Raw genomic sequence first — 27,583 nt, forward strand, 5'->3', positions numbered from 1 at the left:
TAAAAAATTATTTGCACTTTACATTTATGTTGGGACATAGCCTACTCCCTTGAAATCCTTAAGATATTAACAGATTACTTCAGGATGTAAAACCTTCTGGAGATCCTCAGAACTTTGGGATACAACAGTGAATTAGTGACAAGATGACCAGAAGCATCAGGAATAGCAATTATATTTTTCTTAAAAGTGGAAAAAAAACAACAACAACAATAACAGTGGTGTATCTGTTTCCCAAAATCAAAACAATCTTACAAAATGTAAACATTCAAAACAGAAATATGATCAATATCAAACAAATGAAATCCATTTCTTGGACCTGTTACCCTTCAAACGGTGAAAGATCAGTGGCTTGCTGTGCTTGGAGCTGACGGAGGACTTTAGTGAAAACTGTGTAGAGAATATAATCATGTTATAACCATTGTCAAAGCGTCCTGAACAAGGTGCATTAGAGTATTTAATGTGTGTGTTATATATCTTTCCCTGATAAGAGCACTAGTTTTTTTTTTCTTTTTTTTTCTCTGTATTCACAGCCGGTGTGCTATAAATGTCTTATATAGTACGTTAAAACAGTGCTGAGTTAGCCAGCCTAGCACTGTGTCTTTACTACCCATAATTCATTGAGGCCATTAAACATCCTGAACTATTTTAAATACGCCTGCATTATATTACCATTTACAAAATATGTACACTTCCAGTTCAGTCCAGTATGTTTAAAACATCAGTCAAAATGCCTACTTTTTACAAAATAGTTTAAGATTATTAAAAACATTTTTGTAACTGTAACAGGCTAACTGAAAAAAATCAAATAACGAAGGACCTCTTCGGGAAATACGGAAATTTTTCGTAACTTCATTCTTACACAAATTGTCGCATATAATGCACAAATTGTTTGTAAAAAAAAAAAGAAAAAGAATGCGCATACAAACTGTTGCATGCAATGCGTCAATCTTTTGTTAAAACACGTTCTTGCGTAAATGCTCACATTCATGAACGAATCTTTTGAAAATGTCATATGTAACACAATTGATTGTGAAAATTATTACGTTCTTCAAAAAAAAAGTATAGTTACATTCAATGTGTGCATTATTCTTATGTAAATTGTTGCAGGTAATTAACTAATTGTTTGTAAAACCATGCTTGGGTAACCCGTCGCATGTAATGTCTAAAATGCTTGTAAAAAACGTTCTGTTCAATGCATCAACCGTTCATAAAACCATTTGTGCGCAAATCAGTTGTAAAAACAATGGTTCTACGTACAATTCATAAATAAAGTCACTCTGTTTGTGCTTCACAATTAGGGCCCAGTAACTTTTTAAGCCTTCATTTCCCAGCTTTCACAGTTGAATAACAAAATCTCCCATAATGCACCATGCCAGACTGCACCACATGATCGTGCCAAAGATGCGACCTGGCATCAGACATTCCTTGCATCATACTTGCTCATGCACATTCAGACTTGACTATGAATCACACTAGAGTCCAAATTTTTAAACCTTCATCAGGCAACATGTAATAGCTGCAATTAGATTCAAACTGTCCCTATGACATCATAATGGACTGTTTCAAAATATCTAGCGTTCCAATGTTGGCAAGAATTCGGATTCATAGGTAAATGACACGTCATGGTCGGGAGTACTTGCAAACTTCTGCATGTAGAGCTCATGACCGGTCATTTTGACCCTGAACGCTCTGTGGGCTGGTTTTATGCGAAGGAGTTTTTACAGAGAGGCAGTGTTTGCTAAAAAATACATTAAGAATAAACTTATGGATTAATACCTCACATTTTTGAAGTACGATGGATGGCTGCGGTCTGATTAAACTGGCCACTTGTTTTACCTTCATTATGGTGCTTAAGATAGATTAATGCATAAACTACATCTACCAGCATCCTTTGCTTCAAACTGGGTTTTGATTTCTGCATCCTCAGACTGTGTAATACAGTGGAGAGACCCAGACCAACGAAATTGATTTATTCGATTTAATCCAACCCAGTCCAGTCAAAGGATCATGGCCTCTTGAAACGCTTCAATCCATCTGAAAAAGCAGCACAGATTTAGTTTGAATCAACGACTGACAGAACAAACTCTATACAAGTGCATGAAGTATTTCTCTGCAGTACCTCTGAGCAGTGGGGATATCCTCGGCTCTGAAGATGTAGTAGAGTGTGTTTTTATGGTACAGTTTAAACTGCATTTTTTGAGCCGGTCCTGTCTTCTCCTCTCGGAGGAAAAAGCCCAGCAGTGGCTGACTCTCCAATGCCGCAACATCCTGAAAACAACGCAATCATCGTCACATGACAGCTTTTATTATGACATACACATCTGCATATTCTCATGACACCGTGGAAAAAAAAGGGGAATAATTGACGTAATTACAGCTTTCAGTGTTGCAAAAATAGCTGTTTTCAACAAAGAACTAGCTACTTTTTCCCAACAATTAGTCCTGTAACTTTACCAAAAAGTCATTCAAATGTCATCTCAAAACCGTCTATGCTGATTGTATACAGTTAAATGTTTTGAAACAGTTATGACGTAACGAAGCCTCGTTTACTGAAATCACGTGACTTTGGCAGTTTGATACACGCTCCGAACACTGAACCACAGTTTTGAAATCACCCATCACTACTCATTGTTAAAACTAAATTATAGCATCTGATAATGGTTAAATAAATTAAAAAAGTACCATTTAAAGGAACACGCCGACTTTTTGGGACTTTAGCTTATTCACCGTATCCCCCAGAGTTAGATAAGTCCGTACATACCCTTTTCATCTCCATGCGTGCCATAACTCTGTCTGACGCACCCACCGCTAGCCTAGCTTAGCACAAAGACTGGAGGTAAATGGCTCCAGCTAGCATACTGCTCCCAATAAGTGACAAAATAACGCCAACATTTTGCTATTGACATGTTGTGATTTGTATGGTCACAGCGTGTACAAATAACAAGGTCACATGAGACACAGCCATCTTCTAACCGTATACATACTGGGAACTATATTCTCAGAGGGCGAAGCACTGCTACTTCTGCGGAGTGATTTACTCCAACTCTGAGCGAACTCTCTGCTCCTCACCACGGGGCTTCTCAGGTGCTGAGAATATAGTTCCCAGTATGTATACAGTTAGAAGATGGCTGTGTCTCATGTGACCTTGTTATTTGTACAGGCTGTGACTATACAAATCACAACATGTAAATAGGAAAATGTTGGTGTTATTTTGTCACTTATTGGGAGCAGTATGCTAGCTGGAGCTGTTTACCTCCAGTCTTTGTGCTAAGCTAGGCTAGCAGTGGGTGCGTCAGACAGAGTTACGGCACGCACGGAGATGAGAAGGGTACGGATTTATCTAACTCTGGGGGATACGGTGAATAAGCTAAAGTCACAAAAAGTCGGCGTGTTCCTTTAAACAGTTTCAATATAGTTAGCTACTTTTTGTTAGTAGCTTGGTCAACGACAGTTTCAAAGTAGCTTTCCCAACAATTTCCTTATGATGTCTTTTTACATAGCTTCAATATAGTTATCTGCTTTTTGATAACAGTTTGATAAAGCTTCCTCAACACTGGCTAAAAGTTATTACAAAAATAAAGGCAGCATACTTCACTAGCGGCGTAAGTGTAGAGGACTTTGTTCTCGATGACAAACCACAGTCTCTTCGACGGTTTCTTGTGGCCTTTGGATCTGTGCAGATATCCACTCATGGAGGAGTTCTCAGTGCTGGCAGACACCTGTGAGTGAGATATTTTAATAGGACATCAGCTTTGTGGTAAAAAAAATAAAACGAAGCCTTCACTACAGTGACACATAAATTCTCAGTGTCATTGCATTAAAGATGCTTTAAGCGATGTCATGCGTTTTTTAGGCCAAACTGTTTTTTGTCACATACAGCAAACATCTCCTCACTATCCGCTAGCTGCCTGTCCCCTGAACACACTGTAAAAAAACGTGGTCTCTGTAGACAGCCCAGGCTCCACAAACAGCAAGAAAAACTAACTGGCCCAGCCTGGACCACGAAACATAACAAACAGTGTTCCAGCCAATAACCGACAAGAATGATTTGGGGGTTGGGGGTGGGTTAGTGTGCGACGTGTGCACATGAAGGGGGGTGTGGGGAGTGGAGGAGAGAGAAGCATGAAGAGGGAAGTTAGCTAGAGGAGAGATGTCCTAGACAACGACTAACGTTAGAATTATATTCTCTTGAATTTTGATATGGCCGACACACGACCAAAGAGACGACGTTCTGATGAATAAATAGCAAAGAATAGGAAAAAAGGAGAAGGAACGCTCGAAGTCCTGAATTTACATTGGAAAAGCACGGAAGGGAGGGATGAGGAAGAGGGAGGGTCGAGCTAGCCTCCATTTTGTTTGACAATACTTCGAACGTCAACAAGAAGTGACGTCACCCAACATCGCTTAGAGCACCTTTAAAGGTAATAATGTACAACTTCAGGTCACCTCTTTGAGGGCAGAAGGAATCCTTTTCTGTCTTCTAGAAAAAGCAAATGTTGAACTCCGCCCACTAGGGGAAGTGGTAACATTGGATTGGTCCCCTAAGAGACAAAAGCAAAACAGCACATTAGATAAAATATGTGGGATTTGGCTTAATACTCCGAGTCAAGCATGAGCAAACAACGTTAAAAACAAGAATGTTCAATAAACAACACTTCTATTAGAGAAGTGGTTGGTTGGTAGAGAGCAGAAATCTCATACCCTTGTGCTGTAGTTTGATATAGCAGTGGTCGCACACTCGTGCCAGCTGATTCTTCAGGTATTCCAGGTAGAATTTATTGGACGAACATGCCTGACACACCACCTGTTGCCACAACAAACCGATATCAGTCAGACCTATTTGTTCACTAAAAGGAAACAAAGCGTAGATTTTTTGCATTTCGAACCTTTCCGCAGGCACGGCAGTGGTGGCGTCTCCAGGTGAGCGTGAACTCGCACGTGCAGATCATACACATGGTCGTTCTCAAATCTGGAATCCAGATAGGAGCTTTAGAGCCCAGCGGTAGACCGTCATCAGAGATTCCCTCCAACTACACACACACACAGAAAAACCACAGACGAATGAGACATAGTATTTTTACACAGGTTTGAGACACAAAACACATACGACAAAATCTGTCTGAATGTCTGAAATCAGCCGCTTTTTTTATTTGGAAGAAATAAAGATTTTTTTAAATAGGTATGAATGCCAAAGAATTTATTTACTTTTTCCAGAGTTGTTTTTGAGAATTTCGATATTGGATGGTGTGAATAGTTTTAGGTACACTGTTTGTGAATATCTTATGACATTAATGTTGTTAAAGGCCAAGTTGCGTTTTAATATAATTGGGTATACAAACTTTTTTCATAAAATGATAAAACTTCAGATTCAGCCTTGTGCACTGCTTGTGAATATTTCATACTTTTATGTTATGGAAAGGTCAATATTTTAATTGTGTGAATGAACAATTTAATCAAGTTTCCGAGAATTCTGAGAATTATCAGGATTTTGCATTAGACTTGGTATGAATAGTTCTGCTGCATTCTTTTATGCTTATGTCTTTTCTAACATTTGTTAACGCATTAAACTGGCACCATACTTGAAATAATAATAATAATACAAATTATATTCTTATTCAGTTTTTAGTCTTGTTTTCTAGTACAAATATCTAAACATTCTTAAATCAAAATACATTTACTTGAGACTTGTCTTGTTTTTTGAATTAGGATTAAAATGTATACTTTAATTAGGTGAATTTAATCTTAACAACAAGAATCAGTATCTGCAATAAGGGTAAGAAGAAGAAATAAACGTGATTCAAAGGGAAAACTATTTTATTTTTCTTGCCCCATTGGCAGATACAGTTTTTTGTTTTATGTATGACTTTTGCTTCTCAAGTAAAAGTATGTTTAAGGAATGTTTAAATATACTGGAAAACGAGACAAAAATCACTTTTTTGCAGTGTACACACCAAGTCAATGAAGACCCTGTACACTTGATGAAACACACACACACACACACAAAATCAGCAAACACACACAGTTATTTGTGTTTTACGAGGACTCTCCATAGACAATGATTTTTATGAACAATCCTTACATTCTATCCTAAACCTAATAGAAAACATTTTTCGTATGATTTATAAGCTGTTTTCCTCATGGAGACCGAAATGTTGTCCCCACAACACAAAATTTCAGGTTTTACTATCCTTGTGGGAACATTTGGTCGCCACAACATAGGGAATACCCGAATCACACACACACACACACACACTTAAGTGCACCCACCTCTTGGCTTCGACTGGAAAAGAAAGAAATCTTCTTTCTGGTGTAGTCATCTATTGCTTTAGCGATGGCTTCAAGCCATTCGTCTCTTTCTGTGGCTGAACTGCAAATGTCAATTACAGTTAGTTATTTCAATTTAATTAAAAACAGCTTCCAGGAATCCATTTTATTTCACTAATGATCAAAAGATGATTATAATGTACAATTATTCATTCCACAACCGATATTTCCTTCATGTAGACCCAGCAGATAAATCATACATGTGTGTGTGTGTGTTTCTTACTTGGCAGACAGTATGAAGGAGCGTTCCACACTCTCAATGTTTAACTCATTCTGATAGGCCTCCTGACTTGGTTTGCTCACCTATTAAAGACGTGAGACACACATATGTGTTACATCTCCTGTCAGTGTGTGTGTGTGTGTGTAAGAGTATTATAACGGTGGATATCTGACCTTCATGCCGGCCAGAGAGAGCATGCTGTTGACTTTATACTGGCCAGACTGAACGGGTGTTGTGTACAGCAGAATATCATTAAACTGTTGAGAAAGAAAGACAATTTACTAACTGGCCAAAAACAGTGTTACACCATCCACAGTTTCCTGTCTTATGCAGCAATTTCGTGTATTGTAAAAGACCGTATTAATGTAATGTATTGGTGTGCGGTCACTGATGTGTTTTTTTTTTTTTTTAGTTTTTACTACCTCAAATGTACAAATCAGATTTCATAGATGAAAATATAAATTTTTAACTTACTGAAATAAGTTGAAACACTAAAATTACAAACTGGAAAAATAAAAATAAAATAAAACTGATCCAAAACTGAATTAAAAATAAATTAAACCTAAATAGTAATATTTATTAGTACTTTTTTTTTTTTTTTTTTTTTTGTTAAGACAAGAAAATGACAAAAAAATTAAATGAAAACAGAAAATCTAAAAAATAAAACTGATTAGAAATATTAATAAAAACTGTAACGGTGCATAAATTATACTAAAACAACGCTGTCTATTTTATAATCAACATTTTAATAGTATTTAGCCTTAACTTGACCATAGTTTCTCACCAGGAAGAACATTCTGGGCTGCATAACTTTCCTGGAGAGTTTCATCAGAGTGCCTTCCTTTAAGAAAACCTGCGTATGAAACAAGAACAGTACGTTAGTTTACCAACACAGAGACTTCAGGCACTGCTCAGACACAATGAATCGTGGGTACTCGAGTATCTTACCCTGCCAGGTTGGACGATTTCATGATGACCATTAAGACTGTACTGAACCTGCATCAGCTTCTGAAAGTTATCCTGAATAAACGAGATGCGTGTTAGACGTCATTCATATTCATGAGGTCATAATGCGTGGCTGTGTGTTTGTTGCGTTACCCCTTGCTTCATGATGTCGTTCGCGTGGTTTGCCACTTCTTTCACCACACTAAGAGCAGCTGGGTAAATCAAACAGTGTTTAAGAGAATGAGTTTCATTTTGCAGCAAAAATCTCACATAAAGATTTTTAAAGATCATATAGATTTTTCTTATAGTGAACTTGATTTTTTTGGACTATAAACATCACAAAGAAATGGACGTAGCCACATATCTTTTCTTCTGTATTGTCACAAACGTTCGAGTGAAATGGATTATTGAAAAAAAAAGAAAAATGTCAATAAGATCAATAGATATTTATATTTAAAAAGCATTTATAGACCTTAGTCAGGTTGGACGCCATTTTGAATTTACCACGGATAAAAACAAGGCTCTGAGGGATAGGCGTGCAGTCTTTACAATGGCACATACTGCATAAAAGCCCTAGATCATGTCATTTTTTACAACTCAGAACAACAAAAAAAAAACTTTTATAGGGTTTTTGTCAACTGAAAGTTTTTATTTGCGGAAAGACGTTTTGATTTGGAAAATGAAAAGAATCCTTAAAAACTGACCAGCACTTACGATTGTGATGAATGAGGTGATAAAACTGGTCCTAGCTGTAATTGTTGGTTACTGCGAATTTTACCACGTCATTTTATTTTATTTATTTACTGGCCCCTGGTCATTTTCAAAAAGAGCCACCTTAGCACCGTCCCTGTGTCATTTCCAGGGAAAATGGCATGCTCTTACTTTTTGTGTCTTTGTAGTCGGATGAATCCTCAGGAAGATTCTTCAAATAATCTGAAAGAGACATGAAACCGAAAATTCTAAATTGGTCAGAGAGATTGGCTGTATTCCTTAAATTACTTCATTAGCTTAATTTTAAGTTTAATCATAAGTTTGTTTAAACCTGGTATTAAAATGCGTTTTGGTCGTTTGGATCACAAGAAGACGAGGGAGACACATTCCCGTTTACACCTGGTGTTAATCTCTTTTGTCCACTTTCAACCACTTCTGTCTTTGAGGAGAGGGTCTATGGGCGGGTAAATGTATGGGCTTTTTCAAATCTTTAAGTCAAATGGGCAAAATAAGCTCAAGCTGTTTACATATGAACGCCCATGGAAAAACATACAGAGTGGATCAGATTTCATTTCTACTCTGATAGCGGCAAGGCCACGCCGAATGCTGTGAGTGTTAGAAATCAGGAATGGTGAGAGAACATTGTGCTTGGTATGTTTTTCAACTTCAAACCAAACTTGGGTCTTCAGCTGACAAAGTTTAAATCCCGTCTGGCTAGCGCACTTCCCATAATGTTTACGCATGAGGTCAGTAGGCGGAGAGTAAGCGGTCTTTTGCAGCTGTTTGGATGCTTTCGACCACATGAGTGTTTACACTATGAAAGCAATCCGGGCCAAATGTGTTGGTTCAAGCTCAAAACGTTTTAGACCTGTATTTATATCTGTGTTTAGCGTCGTCCACTTGTGATTGGATTGACCAAAACGCATCTTAATACCATGGTGTGTAGGTGTGAGTGTGTGTACCTGTGAGCAGGAGCTGGTATTGAGGTATCCGCTGCACCGGTTTCAGCAGGTAATGCTTCAAAGCAAGACTAGCACAGCGAGGACTCGTCTGAGGATGAAAGAGTGAAAGCATTACCAAATGTATTTGTAAAAAAAAAAAAAGGCTTCCCCTGTTTGAGAAAAATACAAATATGCACTCTGCATTCACTACATATTTAACTATCAATTAATTGGTTTAATCAGTATAGTAATCATGCTGTATATTGTAATTTCAGTTCAGTATTTTAAAGGAGTCATAACCTGCAATTTTCACTTTTCCACGAGAATCAATGTATGTTATGATCGACTAACGATTATACACTGGCCGGGAAGCCGATATTTAAAAGTGAAGCGTTTGTTTACCTCTGGGTAAATAAACCAGCGCGCGTGCACGCGCACTCAAATACGAGATTTTGATTTCAGCTCCCTCTTGACGTCATGAGGTAGTAGGATATACCATATATGGACACCGCGGCAGGAAGCCCCCCCTTCCCCTCTCCCCCTCATATTCAGTTCAGTCGGGAAAGATGGAGAAACCGAGTGCACACCGGACTTGCTCTGTGGTTGATTGCCATAAAAAACATGTAAATGTGTTTTATCTCCCAAAATCGGACGAAACTATCAGGGACCAGTGGATGAAATTCATTTTTAATGACGCTGTCCCAACAACCCTTTCAACTGGCGTGCAGAGCCATATAGAGCGTCCACGACAGCCAAAACATCGCATTGATCTCGCGAGACAATAATGCCTTCAGAAATAAGGGTCTGAGGAGCTCTGTGTTTATTTTTTTTCCACTTTTCTTTTTTAGAAGGGCCTGAAAGACTATAATACAGCAGTAGGTATCCAATGTAATACTAGGTTATGACTCCTTTAATGTCAGAATGTTGTTAGAGAAAGTGTCTTTTCTTTATGTTCTATAAACATTACTTTTATTGTAAAAAAATAAATAATTATGATACATTTAAGTTAAACAAATACAAATAATTGAAATTAAAATAATAATAAAATACAGCTAAAAAAAAATAATAATTAGAAAATACCTATTGACTAATATTTATTGATTAAAATGAATTAAAATATGCTACATGCACATACCATTTGGTATGGTCCACAAGCATTTTACACAACATTAATAATTCATTTGTACTACTTAAAAATGTACTACTTAAAACAAATATTATCAGAATATTACACATTAAAATTATGCAAACAATAAAAATTCATCCTTCGTGCTCTTGCAGGTTTCTGTGTTTCATTGTCTCGTACGTGTGCAATAACTACTAAAACAGTGTCTCTCTCACGTTGTTTTTTTCATGTTTTATGGGGACGTTCCATAGACAATGATTTTCCAAAAAATGTCCCCACAAGGATTTCAGATATTGCTTTGTATATTTGTATATTTCAGATATTCCATAACATAGGGTTTACCAGACACCCCACACTACACACAAATGAAATATTACTTAAGATGTTATTCTCTATATTAATCACTTTTCATCGTGGGGACGATCATTTGGTCTTATAAAGATACACGCACACACACTCCTACCTCAAACTGACGAACAACGCTTGCAAAAGGAGGATTTTTGCGACACTGTTCGTCCAGCAGAGCCACGTTACGGTCAAACTCTCGTATGTAGGTGGAATACATCTTCAGATACGGACCCTTCTGAACAAAGATGTCAGCCAACCTCTGATGATCAGACCTGCAAGGTGTGAGAGATTCCCAGAAACAAAATGTTCAGTATTAAGCATTGAAAGATTGACAAGTTTAGGGAACACGCGTTTTTATTTATATAGAAGTTATAATTCCTCCAACTACTAAATGCTCTCATTCTTTTGCATCCTTATTTGAACTGTCTCTGCTGCTAGCCACGAAAGATACATGCTACTCCAACACAAAAATGACATGAAACTCATTTGCAACACATTTAACTTTAATATGGTGTGTGTGTGTGTGTGTGTGTGTTACCAGTGGGCCACTCTCTCCTCCAGCTCTTTCAGCAGGTCTTTATTAAGTTCGTAGAGTTGGGGCAGATAGTACAAGATTTGATTCAACACTTTCTCCTCCACCAACGGCTTCCCGCTCGCACGAGTCGCTTTGGCAACTGCGTCCCGGAAATCCTGACACAGAAATGGAGATGTAAGCTACTGCCAAAATTTCAGGTTACGGCAACAAAACAAAGAGAGCTAACCAAGATGAGTAATAGCAAAAGACACACGCTAACATCCGTGAATTCAAACAATTACTTTTTTTACTAGACCAACATTTTTGATATATATTTCATGGTATAATTCGCTAAAATTAACAGTGACCTAAACTAGCACTCAACGACATTTTCAAACACAGAGTAAAAACAAACAAACTGAAGCGCATAAACTCACAGCACAGTCCATCTACAGCTGTAACAGGAAGTAGAGAGTACATTTTCTCTCACAAACACACACACACACACACACGTGTCTTTAGGACAGCTGTTTAGGGTCACGGCCAAACAAGTGGGTTAAAGGGAGGGTGGGTGTAATTACTTTCCGAAAACTCTCTCTGTCCGTTGATCTCTTATTCCTTTACCACAGTCTCTCTGGACAAGCTCTTCCTCTAGTCTTTCCTCCGCCATCTCTTTCCTGTCACTCTTTCTCTAATTCTTTACATCAATCTGAAGGGTCAGGATGCACCACAGTTCTATAACTAGTTAACCATTGAGGTCGACTAAGATTTTTTTCTTAGAGATGATGCTTTAAACGGGACAATGTATGACACATTTTTATTGTTTACTAAAACGAATACAAATATTTTTCGTTAATTAAAATAATTCTGAAATAAAATATAAATATTAGATGAAAAACTTTATTAGACGTGTTAACTTGGCAACTAACTGAATTAAAAGTACTAAAATTGCTAAATTTTTTAACTTGAAATAAAAAAATGTACCTACACAATAAAAATGAAAAAAGCAAGCAACAAAATCACTAAAACTTGAATAAACTAAAACAGGACATTAAAAAATTATTCAAAATATTAATAAATGTATCTCGCAATTCAGATTTTTTTCTTGCAATTCTGACTTTTTTTTGGCAATTGTGAGTTTATATCATTCAATTCAGATTTTTTTTGCCAATTGCAAGTTTAAATCTGGCAATTCTTTTTTTCGTCAATTTTGAGTTTATATCATTCAATTCAGATTTTTTTTTGCCAATTGCAAGTTTAAATCTCGCAATTCTGACTTTTTTGGCAATTGTGAGTTTATATCATTCAATTCAGATTTTTTTTTGCCAATTGCAAGTTTGAATCTCGCAATTCTGACTTTTTTTGGCAATTGCAAGTTTAAATCTCGCAATTCTGACTTTTTTTGCCAATTGCAAGTTTAAATCTCGAAATTCTGACTTTTTTTTGGCAATTGTGAGTTTATATCATTCAATTCAGATTTTTTTTTTGCCAATTGAAAGTTTAAATCTCGCAATTCTGACTTTTTTTTGCAATTGCAAGTTTAAATCTCGCAATTCTGACTTTTTTTGGCAGTTGTGAGTTTATATCATTCAATTCAGATTTTTTTTGCCAATTGCAAGTTTAAATCTCGCAATTCTGACTTTTTTTGGCAATTGCAAGTTTGAATCTCGCAATTCTGTTTTTTTTCTCACAATTGCAAGTTTTATGTCTCACAATTACGATTTTTTTTTCTGGCAATTGAGAGTTTTCATCTCGCAATTCTGACTTTTTCTCGCAATCTGTTTATCGTGCAATTGCGAGAAAAAAAATCTGATTTGTGAGATAAAAAAAGTAATTAAAAAAAAATCGAAATTATTTTATTTATTTATTTATTTATTTATTATTATTGATTTAATTGATTTATTTTTATTAAGTGGAGGAAACCAACATACATATTTTAGAAAGGACTGTGTTGCAGCATTCTGTGCTTTAGCACACTTGCTAACAGTCTACTTTAAGCACACTGAAGTTTTTCCCTGTTATTCCATTTAAAGCACCTCAAATGTAACAAATTCACTGCGTTCAATATTACATTTCTAATAATAATGTCGGACTTGAAGTGCAGTGACCAATGTATTGACCAATGCACCTACAATGGCCATTACGTTAAGATCAACATTAATAAACAGTAATTCTCACATGATTCATGAACCATGCAAGAATACCAGAAAGAAACAGTGTTACTATCCACAAATGACTATTTACATGCGCAAACTCCGACCATTGCAATCACGTGCGATTTAGACAACCATGAGCTTCACATTTCTGCTTTTAACCTTTTAACAGCAACAGTTTTGAACAGCCTTTAAAATGCCTTGCCCCAAAGATGTCTATCGTAGATGCATTACAGTTCATGCGATATTTTTGCTTAAGGGACGAGTCAAATTGTTTTTGTGGCAATCAACATTATGCTGTCAACTTGTACTGAACCCAGAACATTTCAACGTCGATGGTCAGTTTAGAATGTAGTCTTGCACGTATTTAAATACACTTGCCAACAGCTACTCATTAAAATCCAAAAATAAACAGACAAATGTGTCTGTGTGCGTGTTTCCCTCTATGATCCTACTGTAACTGTGAGAATCAAAAACTATTCGAGAACGCATTCATGTGAAAAAATTGATAAAATTGGACACTTTCTGCATAAAATAATTATTGCTCTGATTCAAATCTGGAGCCAGTGAAAACAGCGATGACTTACGATGTGAAGTAACTTCAGAACATCCACAAATCTGCAAAGACAAACAAACACAATGAATCAAAATATAAATCCCCCGCTAAATATGTACAAATAATTTTTCATGGAAGGCGTGTCATAATAAAATGCTTTCAAATGTCATTGGGCGTTTGTACTTACACTTTCTCGGAGCTCATGATCTCCATTGCGATGTGGACCACCTTGTTCCTCTTTGCTCGCTCTACCTCCTAATGACACACAAGTTAAAATGCTGTTATAATATTAGACCATTTAAAAATCTATGGTATAATTTGAAGTGTCATACTTGCATAGTCGCTACATCCAACCATGATTACCAACAACAAACAGCCTCATAGCAAAACAAATGTGAGTGTGTGTTTGTGTGTGTTGTTTTGGGCTAGTGAGAGGCTGCAGTCTTTATTTGGATCAGGGTCTGTCTAAACACAAGGACAAAGTTTGACTGAAAGCACCCCCTGTTTGGGGGTCTCTCTGGATTATTTTCAGACAGAAAGTCTGCTGGACAAACCTTCCCAAATCAATGACCAACTTTCATTCATCTTTGAAAGATATTCTAGAGTAAAACCTGAGAGATTTCTGCCTCTTTGTTCTGTCGAAAGTCCATTCCACTAAAACTTCAAAAAAGTTCAGAATGACAATGTAAAATGTAATCCATGTGATTGTTGTGATGTTGTTTTGTGCGTACCTCTTTATCTTTTGATTGGCTCATGTCTTCCTTACTGGAGTCGGAGCTGTTACCATCGTCCTCGTTGGAGCTCAGTCCATCCTCTGATAGATCACCACTCACAGAACATCTGTTGTCAAACAAATTCAGTCCAAAGCACATAGGCTACAATCAAACATGTATTCACACACAAAAATACACACACATTTAAAATTCAAACTAGTGTAACATTCAATTTCAACCTAGTTTCCTTTATATTGACAGGCAGTAATTTCTTTAAAAAACATGTGCAATAATAATAATAATACTAAATGAAAATAAAAAAATGAAAAATAAAATACATGACACAACCTCATTTGTCAAGTTTAAATATGCACAGGAAGGATGCAAGTTTAAATATGCACAGGAAGGATGCAAATTAAATGTGCTATTTGCAGCTGGATTGAATAAGAATTTAAATGTCAGTCTGTTTCTCATACTAACAGTTTGGAAACATTAAGGTTTTTTATTGTTTTTGAAAGTAGTCTCTTAATCTCACTAAGGCTACATTTATTCAATAAGAAACAGAGTAAAACAGCAGTACTGTGAAATATTATTACAATTTAAATGAACTGGTTTCTGTTGTAATACATTTTAAAATGTAATTTATCCTGTGATGCAAAGCTGAATTTCCAGCAGCAATTACTTCAGTGTCACATGATCTTTTAGAAATCATTCTAACATGATGGTTTGGTGGTGATGAAACGTTTCTTATTATAAAAAAAATAGTCTTTTGAAGTGACATGAGAGCGAGAAAAAATATATATATTTTCATTTTTGGATGAAGCATCAGAAAGCTCAAGCAAACTCTCACACATGCTGATGCATTCACACACTTTCTGCCCTCTTTCTGGTTCCTCTCGCTCTCATTCTTTCTCCTGTGGCAGGACAGAGCTGCTCTTGTTTACAGCTTATATAAACTCACTCTGCAAAGAGACACACACACACACACACACACACACACATATAGACAAACCCTCAAATGCACAACCACACACACACACACACACACACACACACACACACACACACACACACACACAGACAGACAGGAGTTTGGAGTTTCTGTCGTGCCTGGGCAATTACTGTGAAATGTGAATGTTATCTAAAATTGGAGTTTAACTATCTATTAAGGGCCCTCAAATTCAGACGCTGGAATGTGCGGAATCTGAATATCACTGAATTAATTATTGACTTTTACCACAGTGATGGTGGCTCACACAACCTAAACGTATTCTTAATCATCTAAATAAGGATTGATTATTGTTTTTCATATAGAACTCATTATAATTATTACCAACTAACCCAAACTCTAGTCTACACCTTCAAATAAATAAATAGCTTTTTTTCAATTTAGGATGTCACTGAATGTCTCCAAAAGAAGGTTTTGTAGGTTTTCATTTTGCTCCATTTTGTTCCAAAACTATAGCTAATAGACACAGACACACACACACACAGGTTTCAAGTGCTTCTGCCTGACTCCCATTAACCAATCAAGTCCACTGATAGTTCAAATCCCACAGTTGAAGAGAAAGTGCCTGTTTTCTGAATGTAATACTAGCATAGTGCCTAGTTTATACTGTGCAGTATACACTGTATGCTACCTAATATAAAAAAAAATCTGAAACAGTATGCAGAAACAAGGAAGTCATATGCTACATGTGCAAGTGTATATAAATCAGCATCAGAGACTGACAGGGAAGAGAAGAAATTGTTGAATAAAGTCGTTATTTAGTTTTTTTTGCGCATAAAAAGTATTCTCGTCGCTTCATAACATTAAAGGGACACTTCACCCATTTGCATTAAGCTTTGTATTGTTAGAAACCCAGTCATATATTATAATAAATGTGGATTTTTCATCCATTTTTCCCTGAGATGGGAGAAATAAGGATTTAAGTGTTTTACTTCCTGCATATTATGACGTAAAAATCATCATTTTGCGTCATAATAAGCAGGAAGACACATTTCATTGAAAAGTGTAGAGACTACAGACACTCGTTCCTCATCTTTCCCAGGGGGCGGGAACCGCTCACGCTACAGGCCTATTACAGATCAGTGGGTGGGACTTGACTTTCTTAAAACTAAAAGCAATATCCTCCATCTTGTTTGGAAGCTAAGCTAACAGGCGCTGTGGAGACAGATGTAAAGTTATGACAATAGCGGAGGAGAGTGCTCAATATGATATAGAGGAAGAGGATTTCAGAAGTCTGATGCTTGAATCAGGTGTTTGTGGCTACCTTTACAAGCCGCATTATAGCGAAGAGCAGCCGAGGCAGAAGACCTGCCTGCCGCGGACGAGGAGCCCGGACTGGCTCGGGTTAGGGCGGACTGGTGGCGCCGGTGATCTCACTATGCAACTACGAACCGCTACGAACACAGAGATAGAGTCCGACTGTGGCAAAGAATTTCAACAATGACAACTTCTCCTGGATGAAATCTCTGAATCAGACGAGGACACGGACGTTTGTGTTGTGAATCAGACGAGGACACGGACGTTTGTGTTGTGAACTATCCTAGTTTCGCACCGCATCTGACTGAACATCCAGGTAACGTTACAATGCAATAATTCACCACTTCGAAAGAAATACAAATGAAGAGTAATTCACTAATGAGTTCGCCAACTAACTAGACATTTTGTGTGAAATTAATTTCAAGCTCTGGTGGTAGCTAGCCTTGTAGACGGAAGAGTTATTTCTCTTAGGCAGATATGTGCTTTCTGGATTAGTGGGAGTGGCTTGCGCAGCTGTGCAATGTGGTGCATTGTGGGAGTTGGTGTCTTTCATACAAATGCGTCCTGAAGTTACTTTCTTTCTTTCCTCGGCCAAGAAGGCACCAAATTCAAAATTGATTTTACATTTCGACTACATATATGACCCACTTTCAATAAAGATCAATGTTCCCATGGGTGAAGTGTCCCTTTAAGGTTGAACCACTGTAGTCACATGGACTATTTTAACGATGTCTTTACTACCTTTCTAGGCCTTGAAAGTAGTTATGTCATTATATGGAGGGGTCAGAAAGCTCTCGGATTTAATAAAAAAATATCTTCACTTGTGCTCAAAGGTCAACAAAGGTCTTACAGGTTTGGAACGACATGAGGGTGAATGATTAATGACTGAAATGTCATTTTTGGGTGAACAAACACTTTCATTTCTTACAATAATAATAAAAAAAAAATTCCCCTTCTGTTTTTAATTCAACATTTCTTGAGCAGCAAATCATCATATAAGAATGATTTCTGAAAAAGATATTCCCAATATTACTGTTTTTGCTGTATTTTGGATCAAATAAATGCATTCTTGGTGAGTATAAGAGACTTTAAAAATCGTACCCATCTAAAACTTTTGACCGGTAGCGTAATTTTTGTAAGCAAAAACACTTGGGATTTAAGTTAATTTAAGTCCGAAGTGTATTCTGTTGTTGTGTGCACAGTAAAGTTTTTGTACTGAGAGATCAAAGATGATAATGTTATTACTACTGCGATCAAGGGCTTTAGCCCACATGACTGTAAAATATTTGTTGGAAACAACTTGCTGACAACTCAAAACATACCACCACAAACTTGATTCAACGTCCTGTGCATCTGGAAACCAACTGCGGATTTAGCAAATGCCGTAAGTTTTCACCAGCACTGAGACCTCATCACTGACAAGCCAATGTGTGGTGGAGGTCAAAAATGTGTTTACGAAGTCCACAGTCATCACAATAAACACACTACAAGTCAAAAGTTTGGAATTTATGTTTCTTATCTTCTTTAAATTATTTTTGATCTACACTGATTATTTATCACAACTTAAAATGTAACATTAAAATAAGAAATAATGTGTTGTTTCAACTTAAAAAAAATATGTGTTCGTGCTTGACTTAAAATATTAAGTTTACTTAAGTTGGATATTTACGTTAGCAACAAATTTTAAGTTGTTATAACTAATTACAGCAACTTTTTTACAGTGGCTTATGCAGATATTCTTGAAATTAGTTTTGTAGACAAAAATAAACTGTGCTTGCGCATGAATTCTTCTACAACACTAAAATAAAACTTTATTACGAAAGCAGTGCTGAGAAATGTTAGCCATGTGCTCTGATGCTTTATACTGCGGTCAGTAACAGTCAGCAGTTGGTATATTTGCAATCAGAATAAGATGATTCACCTTTTACTGACATGACATGATTTTTGCTACTGTGTTGGAAATGTTGCAATGACAAAGCATGACTGTGAGCCAGAAGATCTCAATTGAAAATTCTGAGAATGAGAGAAAAGAGTGTGGGAGAAACAGAGAGAGAGAGAGAGAGAGAGAGAGAGAGAGAGAGAGAGAGAGAGAGAGAGAGAGAGAGAGAGAGAGAGAGAGAGAGAGAGAGAGAGAGAGAGAGAGAGAGAGAGAGAGAGAGAGAGAGAGAGAGAGAGAGAGAGAGAGAGAGAGAGAGAGAGAGAGAGAGAGAGAGAGAGAGAGAGAGAGAGAGAGAGAGAGAGAGAGAGAGAGAGAGGGAAAGGTTATTTTCCAGTGGCTCAGCTCTCTCCTCTACAGACATTTCCTGCTCTGGCCACTGAAAATAACCCACAGGAAAACAGCCCAACCTGGACTCAAAGAGTGGACTGTAACCCTCTCACACACACACTTCCATGACCACACAGACCAAACCAACACAGTGCACATTAAAATATATACTTGTTGCTAAGTAGGTTTTAACAAAATCACAACAGCTGAAACTGGCAAAGCTCCAGCTTACCAAAATGCAGCATGTTACGTGATCCAGATTTTCTAATTTTGGAATGACTGTATATATGTATATATGAGTCTTAAGGCCCATTCACACCCAGATGATAACTATATTGATAACTATATTGCTTTAAAAATCAAACTAATTGAGAATAGAAAAGTCTACAACATAACAATAATGACATTCACAGCCAATCAGAAGCTTAACCATTTAAAGTGTCAAACGTCATAACTGCAGTATGTGCTCACAATAAACAGAATGTTCTCATTCGTTGTTGTGGACGCTAATATAGTTAGCGTTATAGTTATCTTAATGTGAACAGGTCTTTAATATGTTGTAGGCATTTGATCAGGAAAGGTCCAATAGATGTGAATATACACTGTAATTTTTAAACATTGCCTTAGCAACACATCAACCCCTCCTTAAACTTTTAAGCCATTCCACTAAGAACGTTTTCGGTTATTCTACTACTTTCAGATATTCTAGAGGCTGATTAGAAATCCTAAAACATAGCTGGTTGATCTATGTAGTCTTAGAGGTCGTTCGCACTTCGTGTCTAAAAACACTGCACCGCTTTCTCCTTCTTTCCTTCATAGACGTGTCTAGAAAATATGAGATTTGCGATGGCAATTTCTCGTCGCAAGTCTACATTTAAAATAACGAACTTGAGAGCATAAAAGATGCAACTTGTGAATGGCCCCTTTACCAACTAATGGTGTAGTTATAGCAAATAAACTATGCAAACCATCCAAACACTGACTTCTTGGTCTTAAACATCAACATTTGTTGATAAATTATTATGTCCTTTAAAGGGGTCATATAATGGTACATGCACTTTTACAAGTTGATTGTACTGAAATGTGTGTAGGCAGTGCCTGTACACAACCATCATAAAATGATAAAAATCCATCCAGTTTTTTTTTTAAATCTTCTTATATGTCTCAAATCAAGCCGTTCGATTTTGTGTCACAAAATCGACGCCCCTCCCACGATTGTTGATTGACAGCAGCGTTTCAACACAGACCCGCCCTCGCTCGTGAGCGAGCTGTCAATCATAGTCCGCGCGGACCGGCGCGGTCATTGTTGATACGCTGGAGCACTGTCTATGAGCAGAATGGCTTCTAAGCGACTGTGGTGTTCAGTATTTGGGTGTAATAAGGAACACAGCAGTCATTTTGATGTTCCTAAATCCGAACCACTGAAGACGCAGTGGCTGAGTTTGTTTTCGAAGGGAATATTCCCCACGATCAACGTCAATGCTTTCATGTTTGCGCGAATCATTTCACACACCAGACTGCTTTACAAGCGAGGTCAGTATAAAGCTGGTTTTGCTAAGAAGCTGCTCCTGAAAAAAGGATCGGTACCAACTATTCGTGTTCCTGCTGCACCTCCAGATGAAAAAGTGAGTGTAACGTTTTATTAACCTTTATATTAATATTTATATTAATCTTTGCAAATCGCTTGCTGCCCGCTTCACGATGAATGCGGCTGTTTACACTCAGGGTACATTATGGCATATTTTCTATGTACGACGTTCTCAATATAATTCATAATCCCACGTTTATAATGAACAATGCGTTATGGTTATTGTGTTACAAACGCAGTACGCACAGAACAGAGGGGCGGGGTGAGCAAAGCTCATTATCATTTAAAGACACATGCACTTAAACGGCGTGCTGAAAACAGAGCTGTTTTTGACCAGGTAAAATGAGTGTTTTCTTACAATACTAATGAGAATTTTTAATTAAAGTATATTACAAACTTTTAATTTAGACTCTAAAGAATCATATTAGCTTGTATAAAAATGGCATTATATGACCCCTTTAAATAAATGTTGTATACATATATATGCATGCACAAACTGACCTGTTCACGTCACATGGTTCCTGCACTTCATACACTCCTGTGTCTGCATCCTGGTTGGAATAGACCCAGGGCAGGTTCATGTACTCTGGAATCTCCTCGTATAACGGGACGTTCTCGTATTCCACCCCACAGTCAGGCTCACTGTCACCTTGAGCTTCTTCCTCATCACCACCAGGGGTGACCTGATTAGTGCCCGTGGCTTTATGATCCTCGTATTCCGCATCAGTACGAGTGCAATCCAGGGACTGTCCACCGCGGAGCAACTTCGGAAGCAACCGTGCACACACGCGCAGCTCTAGAAGTTTCCGCAAGCTACGCCGCGTTTGATCGGATCGCACCAACGGCTCGGAGGATTCGGATCCAGTGTCCACTCGCTGAAGATCTGCAGAGGAAAACGACTTTGCCCTCTGTTTGATGAAAACAGCTCCCATACCTCCAGCCTGTGGTTGGCTGTTACTGCGAGTCGGCTGGTTTTTACTGAAGAGAGGGATGCTAGGCAGGGCGACTCGCCACGAAGATTTCTCCGGAGGAGGTGCCGGGAGTTCTCTGAATACGGGAGGACTGGAGTTAGGAAGCGGAGGGGGGGTGTGTGTTACCGGACACGTGTTTTGCTTCCGCAACACAACAGATGCGGGAAGACTGTTTCGTTGGGGCTTTTTAGGCATGACTTTCGGTGACCTTTCCTCACCATCCAAAGATGGCTTGCTTAAAGCTGCAACTTGCGAGCCACAGCTGAGCTTAATCTGTTTAGGAAGACTCCGTGTTATTGGGTATCGAGCAAAATCTCCATATACTCCATCATCATCTTCATCATCATTGCTTTCCACCTCCTCATCTTTACTACTAACCAAGGAATCTTGAAGATCTGAGTGGCAATGCAAAAGCAAGCTGTCCACTGATGTTGAGGCCTTGCACAAGGAATCAACCATTTGTAGGAGGGATTTCTGTCGAGGTGGCGGAGCTGGAGGTTGTGACCCCTCCTCCTCTGCAGCTGTGTTCATGGAAGCTAGAGTTACGCCATTTGTTGGAACCGAATAATGGGTGGATTCTAGATCAGGAAGCATGTCTTCAGTATGTGCACTGTGAAAAGAGTCTACATTGTGCAAAGAATCAGTGTTGGTTGAGGAGCCAGTGTCTGTGTTTTCCGCGTTCTCTTTAGGGGAACATAAATTTAGAGGTGTGTCAGTGTAGGCGTGACTGGTTGAAGTGTTTTCGGGATTTTCTAGTAATTTGTCTGTCTGAATGTGTTCAGAAGTCTCTGTAGGTGCTTGAATGTCTGAAGGTGCAATTTCCACAACATTCTGCCTAACAAGTGCCCTCCGAGGGCGTCGTGGATGGGGTACAGGGAGAGGCTTGCTGGGAGGTGCAGGGTAACCAACATTATCACTGACGCAAGAGCCAAAAATAGAGTTTCCGGTTTGTTTCTCCTCGACGGATCGTTCCTGTAGGGGTTCTGTAGGACTGTGACTTGGGATCTGGACAGAAATTTGTATTTGTGTACCTGTCTGGTCCTTTTCTACTGTGGAAGAGTTTGTTTCTTCCTGTGCCTCTGTGGAAGATGAGTCTGTGGGAGCACGCATTTGTTCCCGTTCAGATTGGGATGCATGTTCCCATGTGTCATTGTAAAACAACTGTTCTTTTGGGCTGTCGCCCTCTTTGAAAACACCTACCTCTGCTGTTCCACATATTTCCTTAGAATCCTCTGATTTGCTGTTACCTAAGTGATGACCTTGAGTGCAGGGTGGTATGATGTAATGTGACAGGTGTGAGGGTAGTAGAGCAGGACCCCCATTTTTGGAGACAGGGGGATGCTGGGTCTTGCAGGGATCTTGTCTTGGCTGGAGAGGTTTCTGAGGGGCTTTGGGCAGGCTTGGTTTGGGGGCGACGGCAGGTTTTCCTCTCTTGTGCGCAGTGGGTGAGGGTGACGGCAGCAGGATCTCTGGTTTTGGGGCGATGGGGGGAGGCGATGGTTTCTGCGACTGAACCAGCTTGGGTTTGGGGGCAACCGGCGGTTTCTTCATTCCTACATAAACTCACACAGAGAAGGAAGAGGGGGGACTACATGAATTCATTGAATAGACTTGCATACCACAGACACACAGCTGAACACGATGGGTCACGACTGAGGTCAAGATTGAAACCTAGCTTTGAAACAAACATCAGCATATGTGCACATCAAAACTATGGATTCTTTGCGTTTAGAATTGTGACAAATCTTGTAAATGAAGGTCCAATGTGTGTCATTATCATGTCAAGATTTTGTTATCAGTCTCAATAATGCTGAATAGCATATTCTTGTACAGCATTCCAGACTTTCATGAGCGTTAGATCATCATAGTAGATTATCACTGAGTTTTCAGACCTTTCAGAAAATGCCCTGATTCTTGAGAACCAAAACAGTCTAGAGACAGGAAAATATAAGAGATTATGTACCAAGACATTTTTGTTTTGTTTTTTTGGTTTAACACTTTTAGAGGTACTCACTCACCTATGTTTTTATGTTGATGAGCATTCAACAATCCCAGTTATAAAACAGAAAATAAGCATTATTAAGGCAACGTTAACTTAATTGCAGGAGAAATTATAGAAGGTTAAGGATGGCTTTGATATTGCCCTATTTATAAAATGTAAACAGTATCAGATATGGACATTGTTGTGAAAACTTTATAAAGGAGGTGTATTTTTACAATGAACCTTTAATGAAGACAAAGATTTCATTTTAAATATTTATATTTACACAGAACCGGTCAAAAGTTTGGAAACATAAATATTTTAAATGTTTTTGAAAGAAGTCATACTCATCACGCCTACATTTATTTGACAAAAAAAACCCCCAAAAAACTGTAATATTGTGAAATATTACAATTTAAAATAATGGTTATCTATTTTAATATACTTTAAAATAGTTTATTTCTGAGATGCAAAGCTGAAGTTTTAGCATAATTATTCCAGTCTTCAGTGTCACATGATCCTTCATCATTCTAATATGCTGAATTATTGTCAATGTTGGAAACAGTCGTGCTGAATATAAAAAAAATATATAAAAAAAAACACCTGCAATACATTTTTTTCAGGATTCTTTGATGAATAAAAAGTTTGAAAAAGAACAGCATTTATTTAAAATAGAAATATTTTGTAACAATATACACTACCATTCAACTGGGGTCAGTAATTTTTTCTTTCTTTTTTTTTTTTAAAGAAAGTAATACTTTAATTCAGCAAGGATGAGTTAAATTGATAAAAAAGTGATAGTAAAGATGTATATTGTTAGAAATCATTTCTATTTTGAATAAATGCTGTTCTTTCAAACTTTTTATTTATCAATGAATCCTGAAAAAAGTATCACAGGTTCCAAAACAATATTAATCAGCACAACTGTTTCCAACATTGATAATAAATCAGCATATTAGAATGATTTCTGAAGGATCATGTGACACTAAAGACTGGAGTAACGATGCTGAAAATTCACCTTTGCATCAACGAAATAAATTATATTTTTAAGTATATTAAAAAAGAAAACTGTTATTTTAAATATTAATAATATTTTACAATATTCTTCTGTATTTTGATCAAATAAATGCAGGCTTGATGAGCATAAGACTTCTTTCAAAAACATTAAAATAATAATGTTTCAAAACTTTGACCAGTAGCCTACTGTATATTTCCCTTTAATTTAATATAATATAATCTATATGAATTATTCAGTTACAGGCAAAAAGTGGAAATGTTACTATCCTCTATACACTATATGCTATGCCGTCTTGTTACAGACATAAAAAAAAATAAAAAAAGTAACAGAAAGATTGTGGAGATTTTACATGGTTTGAAGTAAATCGTATTTTAAATTATGAGTATTACAGGATACTCTATGGTTACCACTGGAAAGTTAATGAATTGTCGACTATTATAGTTCCGACCTCTCTTTTATGTCATAATTAGAAAAGGAGAATAATTGAATTGACTTCACTTAGACAGCGCTTTCGGAAGAGGAAAAAAAAAAAGCTTGGGTTTGTTGATGCTCTCTTGAGGAAATGTGGTCTTCCCATTCCAAGGGAAGCAATCCAAGACTAATCCCAGAGGCGCCCTCCTCCTCCTCCGCTCATTCTGCTCTGTGATCCGGAGCTCGTGCTTCAGTCCGGAGCGTCTCGCGGGCCCGTGCTTTAGTACTCGAGCTCCGGATCACATGCAGAGCTCGCGAGCTGTCTTTCTTTCACCTCATCATCATCCTCATCATCCTCATCAGCAGCACGCGAGAGGGAGTCATCAGGCGGATGTTGTGCGGTAGAGTCCCTTACAGCAGTGGAAAGAAAAATCACGGGGTTTTTCTTTAGACTCTTTCCTTATACCCTCCACAACAGTGTCCATATCGATTGAAGAGAACAAAGAAACAAAGTAAACTCGCCCGAAATGGTTATCTGTGTGTGATAAGTAACCGAAGAAACGGGGAAAGGAAACAAAGCAAAGTTGAAACAAAAGATTCAAATCAAAGTATCCCGTGCGGCTTCCATATACATGCCTGCCTGGGGGAAAAAAAACTGGATAATGCGGAAAATAAAAACATCCCTTCAGGTTTCTGCTTTTGCGGTGAAAAAACAAACAAAAACATGCCGAAATATATCACAACCACAACATTGCTCCTCACCTTCTTCATCCAGGAATTTCTTCTTGTGCTTCTTTTGGGAAAATCGTCCCGTTAGCACAAGATTAGCCTCTAACACACAGAGAACGGGAACACTGAAGCTGCGACTTCGTTAAAGTAACACCGGTTGCAACACTTGGAAATATTTTAATGAAACCGTTAAATATCGCAACATCTTACCATTTTGCCCTACATGTCCCTGCCTAGACTGCTTGTTCAACAGAAGTAGCTGATGTTTATTCATCCAGGAAACTAACCTGTACTCATGATCCCCAAACGACTCTCTTTACTCCATGAATGAGCTGCATTCAGCACAGTTCCTTCAGATTCAGCTCTTCTCTTCTAGTGGGAGCCATTGCTAAGTGTTAGAGGGAAAGACAACTCGATATCTTCAAAAGATCATCCAGGCTCTTTGTATTTCTATTGAGTCGGAATGAGTTCCATGCTTTCCATGTTTTTTTGCCACCGCTTTTGTAAAGCTGGAACGGCGAAGTCCAGTCAAAGAGTTCAATAAAAACTTTCACGCTCCGCCGCTAGAGGCGATCTCAGTGTTCGAGCGTTGGGAGATCCGATTCATTTAGCGAGTCGGTTCATTGAACGGATCAAGGTTTTTTTCAGCATCCAGATTCAGTTATTCATTTCCTCCATAAATAAACTAGCCTGGTTAAAACCAGACCATTCAGTCTAAATTTGCCGGAACTTGTCTGGGTTTTCCCAGGCTATAAATAAACAGGTGATGTGTTTGATTATGTCACCTTAATAATGGTTTTCTCAAGATATACGATTACACATTGTTTGGTCTCAACCACATTATAATTTAAGCCTAAAGTGCTCCTTACAAACAAGAACATTTCCATTTCACAACCACAACAACAAAATACGGTAAATGTTTTAGTAATGTGGCCATCTTTATGTAGCTCATTAATAGTTCATATTCATTTTTCCGATTTCAAGGCAAAGTGCGATTCAGTTTCACAGATTCATTAAAAGGATCCGATTCCAAAGAACAATTCTTTTGCGAATCGAACATCCACTTCTTGAAAGTTATGAATAGAAAGTAGATGGTCCTAATGCTGTTTGTGGCCAGAATAAAAAGTAGATGTAGTAGGATATTTCTGTCATGTTAAAGTTAAAACATACAGAAATGAATTATTATTCCTCATCGGGGAACATGAAATTAGTTGGCTATAGCCTACATCCATCCGACTGAATTTACTGTAGGCCTACTCAAATCTTATAATATTTATATTAATATAGCCTACATAACATTCAGTTTATACAACAATACAAAATTGTTTACTGGGCTACTGTATTTTATAGTCAAGATTACTCCTGACTGCACAACAGGTCAGTAGTTATTTAAACAAAAAACTTATTTTTTTATTGAAAATCTGTATATTTAATAACATGTTGTAATGCTAATGAATAACAATACACACAATTTACAAATAAAATACAAAACCTACATAAATAGTATTAATACAATTTAAATAAACAAAGAAAACGAAATAAATCAATACAAGTTATTTCTAAAAAAAAAAAAAGAGAGAGAGAGAGAGAGAGATAAATTAAGGGCTTTCGGGAAATGTGTTTAAAACCACTACATTTTTGTTTTCCTCATACTGGAAGTAACAATTAATGTTGTAAAATCATGTTCTTAAAGGGATAGTTCACCCAAAAATGAAAATGTTGTAAACCTCAACCTCCTTTAGTAAAGTCATTGCGTCACTACAGCACCGGTTCCCATAGAAACATGCGAAACCTGCACATGC

At 37.5% G+C, this 27,583-nt stretch overlaps 1 protein-coding gene across 2 annotated transcripts; it reads right to left on the reverse strand.

The window, feature by feature from the left end:
* Window positions 1–516: 516 nt before the first annotated feature.
* fgd6 (FYVE, RhoGEF and PH domain containing 6) lies at window positions 517–26,320 on the reverse strand. Of its 2 annotated transcripts, none has more exons than XM_084407507.1 (21): window positions 26,069–26,320; window positions 21,173–23,195; window positions 14,570–14,678; window positions 14,026–14,093; window positions 13,870–13,900; window positions 11,154–11,305; window positions 10,731–10,887; window positions 9,163–9,250; window positions 8,372–8,422; window positions 7,643–7,701; window positions 7,493–7,564; window positions 7,329–7,397; window positions 6,718–6,801; window positions 6,548–6,627; window positions 6,268–6,367; window positions 4,887–5,030; window positions 4,702–4,804; window positions 4,447–4,541; window positions 3,591–3,719; window positions 2,120–2,268; window positions 517–2,034 (listed from the first exon to the last, which is right to left on the reverse strand). In XM_084407507.1, the coding sequence occupies exons 1-21, from the start codon at window positions 26,076–26,078 to the stop codon at window positions 1,998–2,000; spliced, it is 3,810 nt and encodes a 1,269-aa protein (XP_084263633.1). In that variant the 5' UTR covers window positions 26,079–26,320; the 3' UTR covers window positions 517–1,997. The 2 variants fall into 2 exon arrangements, with proteins under 2 accessions (XP_084263633.1, XP_084263634.1); XM_084407508.1 differs by lacking the exon at window positions 26,069–26,320 and adding an exon at window positions 25,815–25,939.
* Between the last annotated feature and the right edge of the window lie 1,263 nt (window positions 26,321–27,583).

Source organism: Rutilus rutilus (genome assembly GCF_951802725.1).
Source record: "Rutilus rutilus genome assembly, chromosome: 4".
NCBI lineage: Eukaryota > Metazoa > Chordata > Actinopteri > Cypriniformes > Leuciscidae > Rutilus > Rutilus rutilus.